Source organism: Macrotis lagotis, chromosome 2 (assembly GCF_037893015.1).
Source record: "Macrotis lagotis isolate mMagLag1 chromosome 2, bilby.v1.9.chrom.fasta, whole genome shotgun sequence".
Taxonomy (NCBI): Eukaryota; Metazoa; Chordata; class Mammalia; order Peramelemorphia; family Peramelidae; genus Macrotis; species Macrotis lagotis.
In genome coordinates this window covers 15,028,367-15,043,436 of record NC_133659.1, presented here as the reverse complement: position 1 = coordinate 15,043,436, position 15,070 = coordinate 15,028,367, and the positions used below count along the sequence as shown (strand labels likewise).

The following is a 15,070-nucleotide window of genomic DNA, read 5'->3' as shown; positions in this document are numbered from 1 at the left end:
GCTGAACCCACATCTTCTTACCACTGCAACTGCCTGTCTCTTAGGTCCCTTTCAGCTCTGAAACCTGTGATTTCCAGGTTTCCTGAGCAATGTCCTGGATTCAGATTGACCCAGAAGTAGAGGCCTGGAGCCAGCTTGAGCCACCGTGGCTGTGGGAAGAGAGAGAAGTGAGAATGGTGTGCCCCACTCTCATTACCCTGGCGCAGTCAATCAGGAAACATTTATTAAGTACCTCCTACATTCCAGGCATGGACTCAGGGTAGAACAGAGACCAGTGTTTCTGTTCTTCTCTTCCCTTCTACCAGGATCAAGGGGGTACAACCTGCTTTGACCTGGATTATGTCATTAAGAGTCAAGTCATAGATTCCCAGGTCCCATAGCAGGGAGAGCTCATCTTTATTTGTTATAGAGGACACAGTAATGTTGACACTCTCCAAGTGACCTAAAAATAAGGTTCTAATGTATCTTTTGTTTCCCTTTGCAGGTTTGTCAGCACGTGATGCCTATGAATGAGCGGCAAGAATGGGTCTATAACTGTGTGTTCTCACTTATCTCATGAGGATCTAGTTTGAATGTCAGCTGCCCAGCTAAGAAGGGCGATTCCAGGGTAATTCTGTGCTCTGTGGACCAAGTCGAGTTGTGATGAATGTGCACTGCGCCACAAATCACTTCTCTGGCTTCCACCTCTTCTTAGAGAGTATTATGTATTGTGGCTAGAGTATGTACATATGGGTGATATCACTTAAGGGGGTCCTACTTCCTCCTTTAGGAAGTAGACCCAGGGCATATTTTGTTTTAAGAGTTTCTGATTTATAATAACATCAACCACTTGTAAATAATCTTTTGCTGCAGCAGCATTAAATGATTTATATAAAATATATATTTTTTTAGTTTTTAGTTTGTCTTTCACTTCATTAGGCTAGGCATTTAGATTATTTTGTATTTGAAAAGACATTTAAAGCAAAATTTGGCAAATTTAGTTTTATATAAGTCAATCTCAGAATCTAAAAAGGAATTTTTGAAATATTCAGTTGGTTTCACGAACTGTAATTCTTGTTAACTTAATATAGTTTATATTGTGTATTAAATATATTCAACCCAGTTTAATAGGGCAGCACCAGTTCTTGAAAAACTATATTTATCAACTAGCACAGCAGAACTCTGTTCCACAGTCTTCTGTAATAGAATACAGGGCCAGTAAATGTCAGCTGTGAAATAGGAATACCATTATAGAACTCTTAATTATTTTTACATACAGCGTGTGCTGATGCTAGGTTCCTGAAAGGTCATTTATTTAAGTTTTGTTACACAGTTTGGAGATCTGTAAAATGGGTTAATTCTTAATCCTAAAACTGGGAATCAGGAGACTTGGATCCTATTTTTGCCTCTATAACTAATTGGTTGGATGCCCCAGACAAATCAGTTGGCTTCTTTTGACTTTAGTTTTTAAAACTGTAAAATAAGGATGCAACTATTACATTTAAAAAATGTTATATGAAGTTGGCAAGAGAATATGACTTTAGATTTTTGTGGTTTAGGACAATGTTCTGGTTTTAACCTGTACCATCAATCAGAGAGTAGCGCCATCCAAAATTGAAGAATAAGGTCAAAATGAAAATAAAATTATTAGTTTTGTGATTCATTTCATAAGAGTAACTGCCAGTTCCCATAGTTTCATCTTTCTAAATTGTATAAAGACTGTAAAACATATTTTATATGTAGGCTACTGCCTAACACTCTTTCACTAATTAAAAGAAAATTATTTGATGTGATATAAATCCTTTATAATGGATAAAGTGCAGGTCTTGATTTCTGGATGACCTCATACCTTCTTCAGACATGACCTCTGACACAAGCTATGAGAACATGTCCAAGTCCCTTAACCTTTCCAGGCCCCAGGCAGCCTTCTAAAAATACAGAAGACTTACAACCAACCTCAGTAGAGGGTGCTCCCCACCCCCAACAAAATCATGGGTTTTAAGTATGTCATTATAATTGTTCTGAGGTAAAGTTTATGTAGACGACACTTCACACAGCTAAATAAAGGAAAAATCTCAAGACTAATTTGGAAGTAGTTCTAGTCATACTAGTGTGCTATCAAGTTAAAAAACTGATAAATATCTTAGAAGACAGAAAACCTTACCCAGTAGTAGTCTCCCTGAAAAATAGAAGGAAGTCAGAGACTCATGACAACAAGAACTATTAGAAAAAGACAATAGATTGGGGGCAGGGAAGAAAACATAAGGTATTATATGAGATCCATGAGAAAAAGAACATACAAACATGGAGAAAGGATTTTGGGAGGAACAGGCATCTACGGAGGTCTTACTGAATCAGAATAAGAAACTGTAAAATTTAAAGATTTAGAGTGAAAATAAAATGGCCAGAAATATAGATTAGACATAAAGATTTATTCTCTAAGATTTACTGTAAACTTCTAGGATTAGGGGAATCAAATCTATGGGATAGCACAACTGTTCATTAAAGACTCATCCTTATGTCTGATGAATTGTTCTCTCTTTCTAGATCTAAGTATAAGGAGGGCAGGACAAGTTTTCTAGCTTTTCTAATCATTTATTTTCTGAGTGTGTAATTAACAGAAGGGAGAGATAACTAGGAATATAGTTTGAAATACTTATTAAACTTATTTCTTCTATTTTGATTAAAGATAACATCAATTGGATCAACCAAAGAGATGTAGGGAAAAAATGGTAGCATCTCTTGGAGACCTAGGTTGCTAGAAGAATGGACAAGCAACTTAAAGTCTGTTTATAAGGGGGGGCAAAAGGTTGGATGACACATTTACATAATCAAATTGGCAAGTTACAGAACTCAAAAGGGGATAGTCTCCTTCATTAAATAACTCATACAAATTAGAAGAAGCACAAGAGAAAGAATAATAACATAAAATTCTGGTCCATTTCTTTTTTCTTCTGGAGACATCTGATGTTCTCTCTGGTTTCTGTCAATGACCAGATTTTACTAGTAGATATCTTCCTTTCTGGTAAAAGAATTATTTCAACACAAATTTTATCAAAATTTACATTTTCCTTAAAAAAGATGAAATTTGATTTATCCTCACAAATTGGTGTTTTAAATGCCTTGCATGGGAACTCTTATTAAAATATTTGGAATAGCGGGAAAAAAATAAAATTTGAAATTTCTTAAATCATGGAAATAGCGATTTGATTTGCCAATTGGACATCTAACTAGTTTCATACAAACCATTTTTTGTACTTGGCAGTAATCTATATTTCCCCTATTTAGAGGATACTGTTCCACTAAGAAAATAGCTTCCATAATAATAAGAATTCTATCATAAAAGTTAAAATTTTTTTAATCATTTGGTAATTTATTTTAAAAAGTTTTAACCTTTTGCCCATGTTTAAAAAGAATCAAAAAGAAAAAAAAATCTTAGCTGAAAATGGATTTCTCTTTTAAAAAATTTCTTTAAATAGACCACAGGTCATAAATATCCCATTAGCTTTTGAAAAGCCAAAGTTTCTCAGTTTTCACAAGAAACATGTAGCTGACAACAGATGCCAAGGCTAGACATTAGGTTAGCTGGTTATTAGAATTTAGAATAATTATCAGCAAATATGGCATACATTTACATATATATGAATTTGCCATAAGGACCAGGGACATGAGCTAAAGAAAATTTTTTTTTTCTTTAGGTATCAGTTTCCAGGTCAGTTTCTAGGTGAGGTATGTGAACAGGCAAAGGCCTTGAGCCAGATTTAAATCTGCCCAATGAGATATTTCCAAATGTCATGTTTGGAAAAGCAAGTTAGGAAAATATAGCCTTAGAACTTGCTTAAAAAATGCAATTTTTCCAGCCTTTCCTAATGAACTTGTCACCCACAGTATATTCAATCCCCTTGGATTGCCAACTTGATAAGTCATTAGTCCAGAATAAATTTCTGTAATACACAGATTTAGATAGATCGCCAATTTCCAGCTTCATGAGGCCTTTAATAATCAAGAATGAATTCAGGATATGCCATGTGGTCTCAAATCTTATAATGACAACAATTTTAAAAACTCACAACTAATTCTGTCAGTTGTACACATAAAGTCTCTGCTTTAAAATGAAAATATAATGAACAGAAACTTGGTTCGAAAAAAGTATTGAAAAATGTGTTCAGTGCTTAAATCATGTTTAATTATGTTTAAAATAGACAAACACAAACTATTGTTTTTAGAATCCTTTTAATATAATAATTACTTAGCTGTGTGACCTTGGGCAAGCTACTTAACCCCATTTGCCTTGCAAAAACCTAAAAGAAAAAAGAATCCTTTTAATGGGGCAGCTAGGTGGCATAGTGGATGAGCTGGCCCTGGAGTCAGGAGGACCTGAGTTCAAATCCAACCTCAAACATTTAATAATTAATAATTAAATAATTGGGCAAGCCACTTAACCCCATTGCCTTGCCAAAAAGAAAGAAAGAAAGAAAGAAAGAAAGAAAGAAATAGGATTCTTTTAAATAATAAAAGCATCTTGGGTGACTTTAAAATCATTTCAACAAGTTTTTCTAATTCCAAATGAAATAGCCATAAGAAAAAATTTTCTTAACTTTTAAACTGATGAACATAATGGATTTTTCATATTTTGTTGTATAAGTTTATTTACTTCTAACCAAATAAACTGATCAGTCTCAAAAAAAAGAAAACAAGATCCTTCAGGAATTGAATTATATACTTGTGACAAATTCAGCATATTAACATAATAATACAGAAATGGCAACAAATTCAGGTCACTACTGAAGTAATTTAGATGCTTTTTTTTAATCTAGTGACAAAATGTTTCAATACAGTAAACTTCCACATTTATTACCTTGAAAAGTAGTAAATTTCTATGAGAATTATAAGCAGAGACATAGCTAATCAGGTGGACAAGACCAAGGAAAATGAAACTCCAACAGAAACATTCAAAGTCTCACTTCATTACTTTGAAGTAGCTTAAATTGGAATTCCAAGTTGTTTTTTTAGTCACATTCACTGAAAGCTGAAGGACAGTTGATTAACACTCCAAAATGATGACATCCCAAAACATTTTTCTACTGATCTGGGTGTTTATCATAAATTTAGAGACAAAAGGTTAAGACTTCTATCTCTAAAACAAAAATCTACATCAAAGCAGCAGAATCTTAAGATGAGAAATTTCAAATATTCAAGGTCCCAAGAACTCATTAATTAAATTGAAAAAAATTAGTAACAGATTATTGTACTGAATTAAATCTTTAAAATTTTGAACTTATCAAATCCCAATTGATGTAAATTATTTTTAACATTAAATGAACTACATCCCAATTTTGTACAAAGATTCAACATAAAAATTTTTTGATAAGGATTTACAACTAGATGTTTCTAAAAAATTTTTAGGATTACAAGATTTTCTTTCTTCTTCCAGTTAATCATCTTAAGAACTGTATAAACCATGACCAAAATAACCTTAAATAAGTTTCCTTTTTGTGTAGAAGCACAAATAATAGAATAGTGACTATTTTTTCAAACCAGGTTATGATTGTAAGGAAAACTGGCACACATATCTCCAATTGAGAAAAAAACAAACAATAAAAAGCTGAGACATGATTATTACATATAAAGCAAGATACGGTCATTTAAATTCCCAAAGGTTTTACCCTACATGCAAAATTTCACTAATTACAACTTAGAAGTTAAATAGAATTATTTAGTTACAATAAGCAAAATAAGAAAAGTATATCACACTCCAATTAACTTTTCTTCATTCATCCTGTTTGTTGTCAGCAGTACAATTTTAAACTCCCAATGTTTGGTTTATAAGAGGAATTTTCCCTTACTGATACTTATAACTGATTACAATTATTTACCAATATTAATATCAGAACATTTAGGGCACCCAAAATACCATGATCACAATTATGCATTTTAAAATTTAAAACTTTCTTAATTAATACTTTTTTTTAATCTTAGAAGGGATGACACCCTAAACTAGATGATAATCTGCTATTGCTTTTTAATTTTGAACTAATCTTTTTAAACTATTAAATCCAAATGAATAAAAGGAATAAGTCATATTTTAAAACTTTCACTTAATCTGGGGCTAGAAAATGAGCTCAGTTGCCTATGGATCTTATTTTTTTCAAATCTTTTCTTTTGATTTGCAGTTTTCATATATATATATATATATATATATATATATATATATATATATATATATATATATATGCCTTAAAAATCAGCCTACAAAAAATTGTAGCCAAATTCTGATAAATTACAAAAGTAGCAACATAGCTGCTTTTTTTTCTTTTTTCTTTTTAGATTTTGCAAGGCAACTGGGGTTAAGTGGCTTGCCCAAGGGCACACAGCTAGGTAATTATTAAGTGTCTGAAGGCAGATTTGAACTCAGGTCCTCCTGACTCCAAGGCCGGTGCTCTATCCACTGTGCCACCTAGCCACTCCAACATAGCATTTTCAAGTTATTTCCTGTCTTATACAGTGAGGATCAAGACATTTATCAGTATTTAAAATATAATTTTTAAAATTAATAATAGTTTCACATATAATTTGCAATGAAATTTTAAATTTCCACCATATACCTTTCAATTCAACAGAATATTTCACATTCATTTAACTTGCATAGCCTTTAAAATATCCAATCAAAGCCCCTATATCTCTATTATTTTTAGAAGCATTTTCTTAAAACAAACTTTGCATTTCAAAAATAGCAGCTGGATTGGGCTATCTTCTTTTAGATTTACAGAGAGATAGAGGTGAGGGAGCCAGTAAAACAGCCTCCAACTTTCAACATGAATGAGATAAGATAGAAAAAGCTGCAAACATTATCAGAGCAGAGTTTAAGAAACAAATGAGCCTGGGGCAGCTGGATAGAGCACCTACCCTGGAGGACCTGAGTTCAGATCCTGAATCAGACACTTCATTGCCTAGCTATGTGATCTTGGGCAAGTCATGTAGCTCCATTGCCTTAAATAAATAAAATTTAAAAAACCAAAAACCAAATGAGTCATTGAAGTCATAACCAAATTGGAGCTAGGAATAGGAAAAACAGACTTCCCTCCTTCAAAATTGCAATTTCTGAATTAAGCTGAAAAACTCTAATTTTCCCATTTTCTAGCTGAAAAAAAAGTGGGAGGTGGATGGGGGGGATGTAGGGAAGAATAAAAAACGGAAAAGATTTGGCCAATTAAGACAAAATATAATAGGCAGCTAACACAACAGCTGAGGCACAGAGAAAAGAAAATTAAATAAAAAAGCAACTCAGAAACAGATTTTTAAGAGAGCAAAGACACTAAAAACAAACTAGATGATTTTGATTACATTAAATTAAAAAGCTTTTGCACAGACAAAACCACTGTAATGAAAATCAAAAGAAATGTAGTAAATTGGGAAACAATCTTTATAGCTAGTATTTCTGCCAAAGGACTCATTTCTAAAATATACAGAGACCTGAGTCAAATTTAAAAAAAAAAGCCATTCCCCAGTTGACAAATGGTCAAAGAATATGCAAAGGCAATTTACAGCTGAGGAAAACAAAGCAATCCATAGTCATATGAAAAGTTGCTCTAAATCTTTACTTATTAGAAAAATGCAAATTAAAGCACCTCTGAGTTGCCACCTCACACCTCTCAGACTGGCCAGTATGACCAGAAAGAACAATGATAGTTGTTGGAAGGGATGTGGGAAATCTGGGACACTAATACATTGTTGGTGGAGATTTCTGGAACAGTCTGGAACTATTGCCCAAAGGGCAACAAAAATATGCATACCCTTTGATCCAGCAATACCACTACTGGATCTATACCCTGAAGAGATGATGAAAAAGGGTAAAAACATCACTTGTACAAAATTATTCATAGCAACCCTGTTTGTGGTGGAAATGAATTGGAAATCAAGTAAATGTCCTTCAGTTGGGGAATGGCTTAGCAAATTTTGGTATATGTATGTCATGGATCACTATTGTTCTGTTAGAAACCAGGAGGGATGGGAATTCAGGGAAGCCAGGAGGGATTTATATGAGCTGATGCTGAGTGAGATGAGCAGAACCAGAAAGACACTGCACACCCTAACAGCAACATGGGGGCAATGATCAACCTTGATAGACTCGCTCATTCCATCAGTGCAACAATCAGGGACAATTTGGGGCTGTCCGCAATGGAGAATATCATCTGTATCCAGAGAAAGAACTGTGGAGTTAGAACAAATACCAAATACCTTTAATAACAAATTAATAACAAATACCTTTAATTGAGGGGGAAAAAACTATCTTATTGTCTGATCTTGCTATCTCTTATACTTTGTTTCTTCCTTAAGGATATGATTTCTCTCTCATGACATTCAGTTTGGATCAATGTATACCATGGAAACAATGGAAAGAGTGGCAAACTGCCTTCTGTAGGGGGTGGGGGGAGGGAAGTAAGAGGGAGAAAATTGTAAAACTCAAAATCTTTTTTAAAAAAAGCAAGGAGAATTTTAAAAATTACACCATTCACCAGCAACTAATAATCACTGAGGGAGAAAAAGGCAGTAATCCTATGAACCTTCTTAGGGGCCCCCTCCACCCCCCAGGTTGGTGAGAGTTAAAGGTACTGGGGAAGGGGAGGCTAGTAGAGCAATTGCACAAATCCCATGTAAAGAAATTTCGTCTCTACACTCTGGTTCTAAAAAAAAAAAAGAACACACAAGGGGAATTCACCCAAACCAAGTCTCACATAATTGGGTGCCAAAGGCACAACCTCCAGAGCAACAAAAAACAGCTAAGGGGAAGGCACCCAAACCAAGACTCTCACACTGTTGAATGCTAGCAATCCAAGAAGGGATACCAAGAGGCCTAAGGCAAAGGCAGTTCTCAACAGAGGCAAACATGGGGGGAGAAGCTCTGGGAAAGAATATGAAGGAGTGGATAAGTTATTTTTTCATCTCTTTTGGGATACAGACCTAGCAGTGGCATTGCTAATCAAAGTATGCATGATGTCATAGCCCTTTGAGCATAATTCCAAATTTCTCTACAGAATGATTGAATCAGTTTTACAACTCCCCCAACAATTCATTATTTCTCATTTTCTCTATATCCCCTCCAAGAGTTGATATTTTCTTTTTTTCTGTCCTATTAACCAATCTAATAATCTCAGAATTGTTTTAATTTGCATTTCTCTAATCAATAGCAAGTTAGGACATTTTTTTAAAATATGATTGTAGACAGCGTTGATAACCTCACCTGAAAACTATTCATAATCTTTTGATCATTTCTCAATTGGAGAATGGCTCTTATTTAAGAATTTAAGGACAAAAAAGTTTAAAGTATTGTGGTTAGGAGAAGGTAAGGGACAGGAAGGTTAGCAGCAGCAGCAGTAACATGAACCTATCTAAAATTACTTTCTCAATGTAGGAGGGTGGGAAGGGAGGAGGGGAGAGAATAAAAGTTTTAAAAACAAATTAAAAATTTTTTACATGTAAGTGGGGAAAAATAAAATGCTAAATTTGAAAAGAATTTCAACAAAAAATTCTACATGTAATTTGGAAATAAATTTAAACTGGAAAATTAAGCATGTAATTTTAAAAATAGAAAAAAATCAAAAAGGTTCAACCACACAAAAATAGAAAATCTGAAATTCAGGGATACAGTTTAAAACAACCCTATCCACTTCACAAAAAACAGATAAACCTTTAGCTAATTTGAAAGAGACAAGAAAATCAAATTACCAATATCAAAAATAAAAAAAATTGTAACAGGAAATTGTTGGAAGCTATTTTACCCAATTTATATGCCAGCAAAACCAATAAGTGACATGGATCAATATGACAAATCATAGAGAATTTAATTAAACCAGGCTGGGGGTGGGGGATTGAGCAATATTTAAAAACTCTCAAAAGAATCAATGCCAGTGAATCCTATCAAAAATCCAAAGTGAATTCCAATAGTCTAGAAATTGTAAAAATAAGAGGTCCCAAGAAATTAAAGCAAATTTTATCCTTACAACTAAATCAAAGAAAAAATCATATAGTTATATCTCTAAAGAATACTGATACAAAATCTATTAAATAAAATGCTAGCAAAGGGACTCTGTTGTGTCATTTCAGGCTTGTCTGACTCTTTGTGACTCCATTTGTTTTTTTCTTTGACAAAGACAATGGATGGTTTTGCCATTTCTTTCTCATTTTACAGATGAAAGATCAGGATTAAGTTTCTTAACCCAGTGTCTGAAGCCATATTTGAACTTGTCTTCCTGATTCCAGACCCAGTACTCTTCACTACTGTGCCAAGTCACTACTCAAGGGAAAAAGGACTACATTAGGAAATAATTAAGAAAGAAGTGGGGAGGGGTGGCTAGGTGGTACAGTGAATAGAGCACCAGTCATGGATTCAGGAGTTACCTGAGTTCAAATCTTGTACACTTAATAATTACCTAGCTGTGTGGCCTTGGGCAAGCCACTTAACCCCATTGCCTTGCAAAAACAAAAAAAAAGTGGAAGAAACCTACTATTTCATATGATGGGATACATGAAAAAAAGAACATAACATGGAGGAAGGTTTTGGGGAAAGCAGGCATCCAATCACCTATTATCTGATCCAGAATAAAAAAAACTTAAGAGGGTTCATCACAAAGATATTGTAGCAATATATTTTTTATTTTAGTTTTAGGGTTTTTTGACAATATACAGTGCTCCTTTATGTTAAAAATACTAAAAAAAAAATAGGAAAAGGCATAGTCTTTTTTTAAATTTTATTAAGGCAATGGAGTTAAGTGACTTGCCCAAGGTCACACAACTAACATATGGTCTTTTTGATCTAAAACCAACACTATTATCTGTAATGGAGATACATTAGAAGCTTACCCAGCAAGATCAGGGGTAAAGCAATAATAGCCATTATCAGCACTTTTGTTTGACATGGTTATTGAATAAAAAAGGAAAAAAAATTGAGGGACTAAGCATAACCAAAGAGAGAAAAGGATATCTCTTTTTTTGCTGATGATGGAATAGTTTATACCTAGAGAACCCCTAGAAAATCAACTAAAAATTAATTAAAACAATTTCTGATTTCGGTATTGATAGCAGGATATTTAAAAAAACAAACAAAAATGTAAAACCCCTACAAAAATCATCAACTTTTCTGTAAGTTACTAATAAATCTAAAAGGGAAAGAGAAAAAAAATTCCATTCAAAATAACTATAGTTTGTATACAATATCTAGGAGTCTGTATACCAAATAATTCTTTACAGAAGTAAACCTAATAGGGGCTGCTAGGTGGCACAGTGGATAGATCACCAACCCTGGAGTCAGGAGTACCTGAGTTCAAATTTGACCTCAGACACTTAATAATTACCTAGTTGTGTGGCCTTGAGCAAGCCACTTAACCCCGTTACCTTGCAAAAACCTAAAACAAAAAAAAGTAAACCTAATAATTATAGAAATAATAATTTCTCATTCTTGAACCTTGCTGTAAAATAAAAATTGTCATATTATCTAATTTATGATTTAGTCATAAGTAAAACCATTAAGAATACTTTATAAAAATTCGTTGAAATAATAATCAAATTCATTAGTTAAAAGAATATTAAGGAAAAGAATAACAATTGTGAGAATGAATTCTAGCAGTTCCAAATTTCAAACTATACCACAAAGCAAAATTCATTTCAATAATTGTTACTGGTTTAAAATTAAAGTTTTTCAGTGTAACAAAATTGATACTCAAGACCTAAAAGTAAACATCGTATAATGTTCCAAAAACTAATTACTAGGGTAAGAATTTACAACTTTGGGAGGGGAAAAACTACAACAGGTAAGCTATCAAATAGTCTGACAGACATTAGGTTTAAATATCTCACATCATATTCCACAGGGGAAGGCTAAGCATGATGCTAAGCAATCTCATTTGATCCACTAAAACTCCAAGTAAATGTATGGTCATGTAAACAAATTAGAATGTGAGGGAAGGTGATACTTTTCATATCACTATGATTAGTGGAAAGTTCTTGAGCAAACAAGGGATAGAGAGGCAAACTGAACAGTTCTGATACTGTAAAACAGAATTATCAAATTCATTTGCAGTAGCCCCCCTTCTTCTTGGTCTTTGTATGGATGGATGGACACATCAATTTGAATGATAATAGATCTTTTCCATTCTCTTATTTTTTTTTAATTTGCTCACAGTTATATTTTAATATAAAACATTCAGACAGCAAACCTACCCTTTCTCCCAGTCAAATATTGTTATAGACTAGCCCCGTTCCATCAGAAAACAAGGAGTGCTGTTTGTTCTGCTACCTTCTTGTGGCCAGGTTTTCCTTTCAACATTGCTTGATTTGTATCTATTCCTTTTAAGAAGAGAGTTTCTGCCTTCAGTTTTACCTCTACATGGTCAACAGCCATACTCACAATGACCATTTTCTCCCAGTATTTTAGCACCGGCTCCTGCAGCTCCTCAGGGAACTCTGAAAGGTCTAAAATACTTTGCCTGCCAGAGGAGATGCTGCAACTGGAGATAGAAATCTGAAGAAGAAAATTGCTTCCAGCTCTAGCTTGAAAGCAGAATTGGAGAGGATGAAGGCAAATAAGGAACAGTTGGAATTTACCTTATGAGAAAACAGAACAGCTAGAGAGCCTGCAGTAGAAGGAGATGACTTTGGGGAGCAACTGAAGAGAGTGTCTGAGATTATTCTCTATTTTTGCTAATTTTGAAGATATATTCCCAATATTTACTCCAATAAAACTCCAAGTTTTAGCTACTTTTGGACTTGGAAGAGAGAAAAAAGAGAGAGTGAAAAAGTGTCAGGGATAGAGAATGTTGGTGGGGAAAGATTACTTATGAGTAGTTAGCTAGAAGTCAATCTGATGGACAAATAATATGCTACCAGTTGTGGATGAATATTGATACTCTCGATCCATCACCCACATCATCTTCTCAAGAAAGGTAACAGAAGTGACAGCAGTAGCAAACATACTAGTTCACAGGCAATTGGAATCCTCCAAAATCTGAGAAGAATACTGGGACAAAACTAACAAGAAGAAAAGTTCAGTCATAAGTATCAAGTTTTAAACTTGAATTCAAATCATCAAAAGGAGAAAATTGTGGGGGAGGCATGGCCAACACATGAAAACATCTGAGGATCTCAGGGTACTACCAATTAAATAACATGTACCATGGCAGTCAAAAAATCCAACTTCATACTGTCTTAGTTACATAAAGAGAGTCAGTGTCCAGAATCAAGTAACAGGTGAACTTTATCTTGTCCTGACCAGATCACATCTGGAGAACTGTACTCAGTCACAGTGGTGCATTTTAAGAAGGACATTAATAAGCCAGACAATATTCAGAGGAATGCAGTCAGGTGGAGAAAGACCCCAGAATCATCCCAAGTGAAGGGAAGAGAAGACGAGTGTGGTGGGAATATGATGAATGAAGACAAGATTTGGGGCTGGGGGGAAGGGAAGAGAAGAGAAGATGGCTGATTTCACGTATTGGAAGGCCCGTCATGTGAAAAAAAGAATCATAGCCAATCAGAGGCATGTTTCTATTTTTACAAGGATACATTTCTAATAGCTCCTATAGCCCGGGCTCTGTTGAGTCTTGGAAATATGGAGCAGATTGTATTGGGACTGGGATTCCCTCACAGAAATCTTCCAGCAAAGAAGGAAGGGCTAGGGTGGCTGCGAGGGGATAGAAATGGATTCATGTTCAAGAACAAGTTGAGCTCAGTGGCCTTGGATTCCTTCCAACTTGGAGGTTCTCTGTTTCATCTACAGGAAACTATATTTATTCACACTTATAAAACTTGCTGAGAACAGACAGCACATTCCATTGTGCCTATTTGTTGGTTTCAAAACTGAAAACAGTGAACTATCAAGCAAAATCGAGTACTTTCACAGATTCTCTTCAAACAAGATCCCTTCCTCTCCTATGCTAAAATGATAGGAGATTCAATGAGAAATGTGACTTAAGCAATCACTTTATTCAAAGAAACCTACTCATCCCTCCACTGGACCCATTTCGCCAGGGACAAGGAAAGAACCCTGGTCTTCTCAAAGAAGAGGTTCATGATTCACAAGTGGCATTCGTCAAGGACCACCACCACCACCACCCTAGCACCCAGCACAGGTTCTCAAATAGATTAAAATATAGCTTTATAACAGTTCTTACCACCCCAGTTCTCTCTCCACCTCTAATCTATCCTTCCCACTGTTTCCAAAATAATCTGATGTTCCTCTGAAAGCTTGAATGCTTATTAATGGACTTAATGCTTGGGTGATATTACTAAAATCAATCCAATCCCTTGGTCAGTGCAGTGGAAAGACCATTTGAGTTTGAGTCCAAAAATATGATTTTGAGACTTGGCTCCATTTTGTACATCATGAACAAGACTTCAGCTCATTATTTGCAAAAAAAAAAATGTCCTTAAAATCAAAATATCCACTTCCCAAGATGGTGGTATAAGATCTTTAGATAGAGGTGTTTGAGGTGTTACAGAGGTAGAATCCACCCATGTAAGGGTACTTTGTTACCTTTGAGCCTATGTTAAAAACCAATCCTTCCAGCTCTTTTATTTACCCTTCCAAGGAGAACCTGGAGCAATTCTTCCATTTAGCTGTGTGATTTCCTTCTGGCTATCTTCTGGGTTAATTTACAGTAAGAATATCTTCACTGTCAAATGACCACTTGTCAGAGATGTCTTTGAGGAAATTCTTAAGACTAGAGGGCTCTGAGGCACCATCCAACTCTTTAAGAGGCTACAATTCTTATCATAATGATGAAGGCAAGAATGTACTGCACTATATTCTGTGCATACAAAGAAGGTTAGGACATTTCCTGCCATCAAGGAGGCAGTAGTTTGATGGGGAGATAATATGCCAACAACTACTGAAACAAGATAGACAAAGAATAAATTAGAGATAATTAACATAGAGAAGACACTAGCATTAAGGGGCATCTGGGAAGATGTGTTACAGAAAATGGAACCTCAGGTGTAGTAGAGGGCCTAACTTGGATTCAAGAAAATATGATTTCAAGTCCTGCCTTTGTTTGGCCATGGAAAAGTCAACCTGTCATGGCCCCAAGCAACATTCTAA

The 15,070-nt window shown here is 34.6% G+C and overlaps 1 protein-coding gene and 1 long non-coding RNA gene across 2 annotated transcripts in view; one reads left to right on the top strand and one right to left on the bottom strand.

The window, feature by feature from the left end:
- The window catches only part of EFCAB7 (EF-hand calcium binding domain 7), a 59,552-nt gene extending 53,444 nt beyond the window's left edge, over positions 1-6,108 (top strand). The window contains exon 14 of the mRNA XM_074221257.1: positions 485-6,108. Coding sequence (XP_074077358.1) covers positions 485-559 — 75 coding nt within the window. The 3' untranslated portion in view covers positions 560-6,108. The remainder of the gene's footprint in view (positions 1-484) is intronic.
- Positions 1-15,070, bottom strand: part of LOC141512380 (uncharacterized) — a 41,661-nt gene that overhangs the window by 17,913 nt on the left and 8,678 nt on the right. The gene's annotated exons all lie outside the window — the stretch shown is intronic.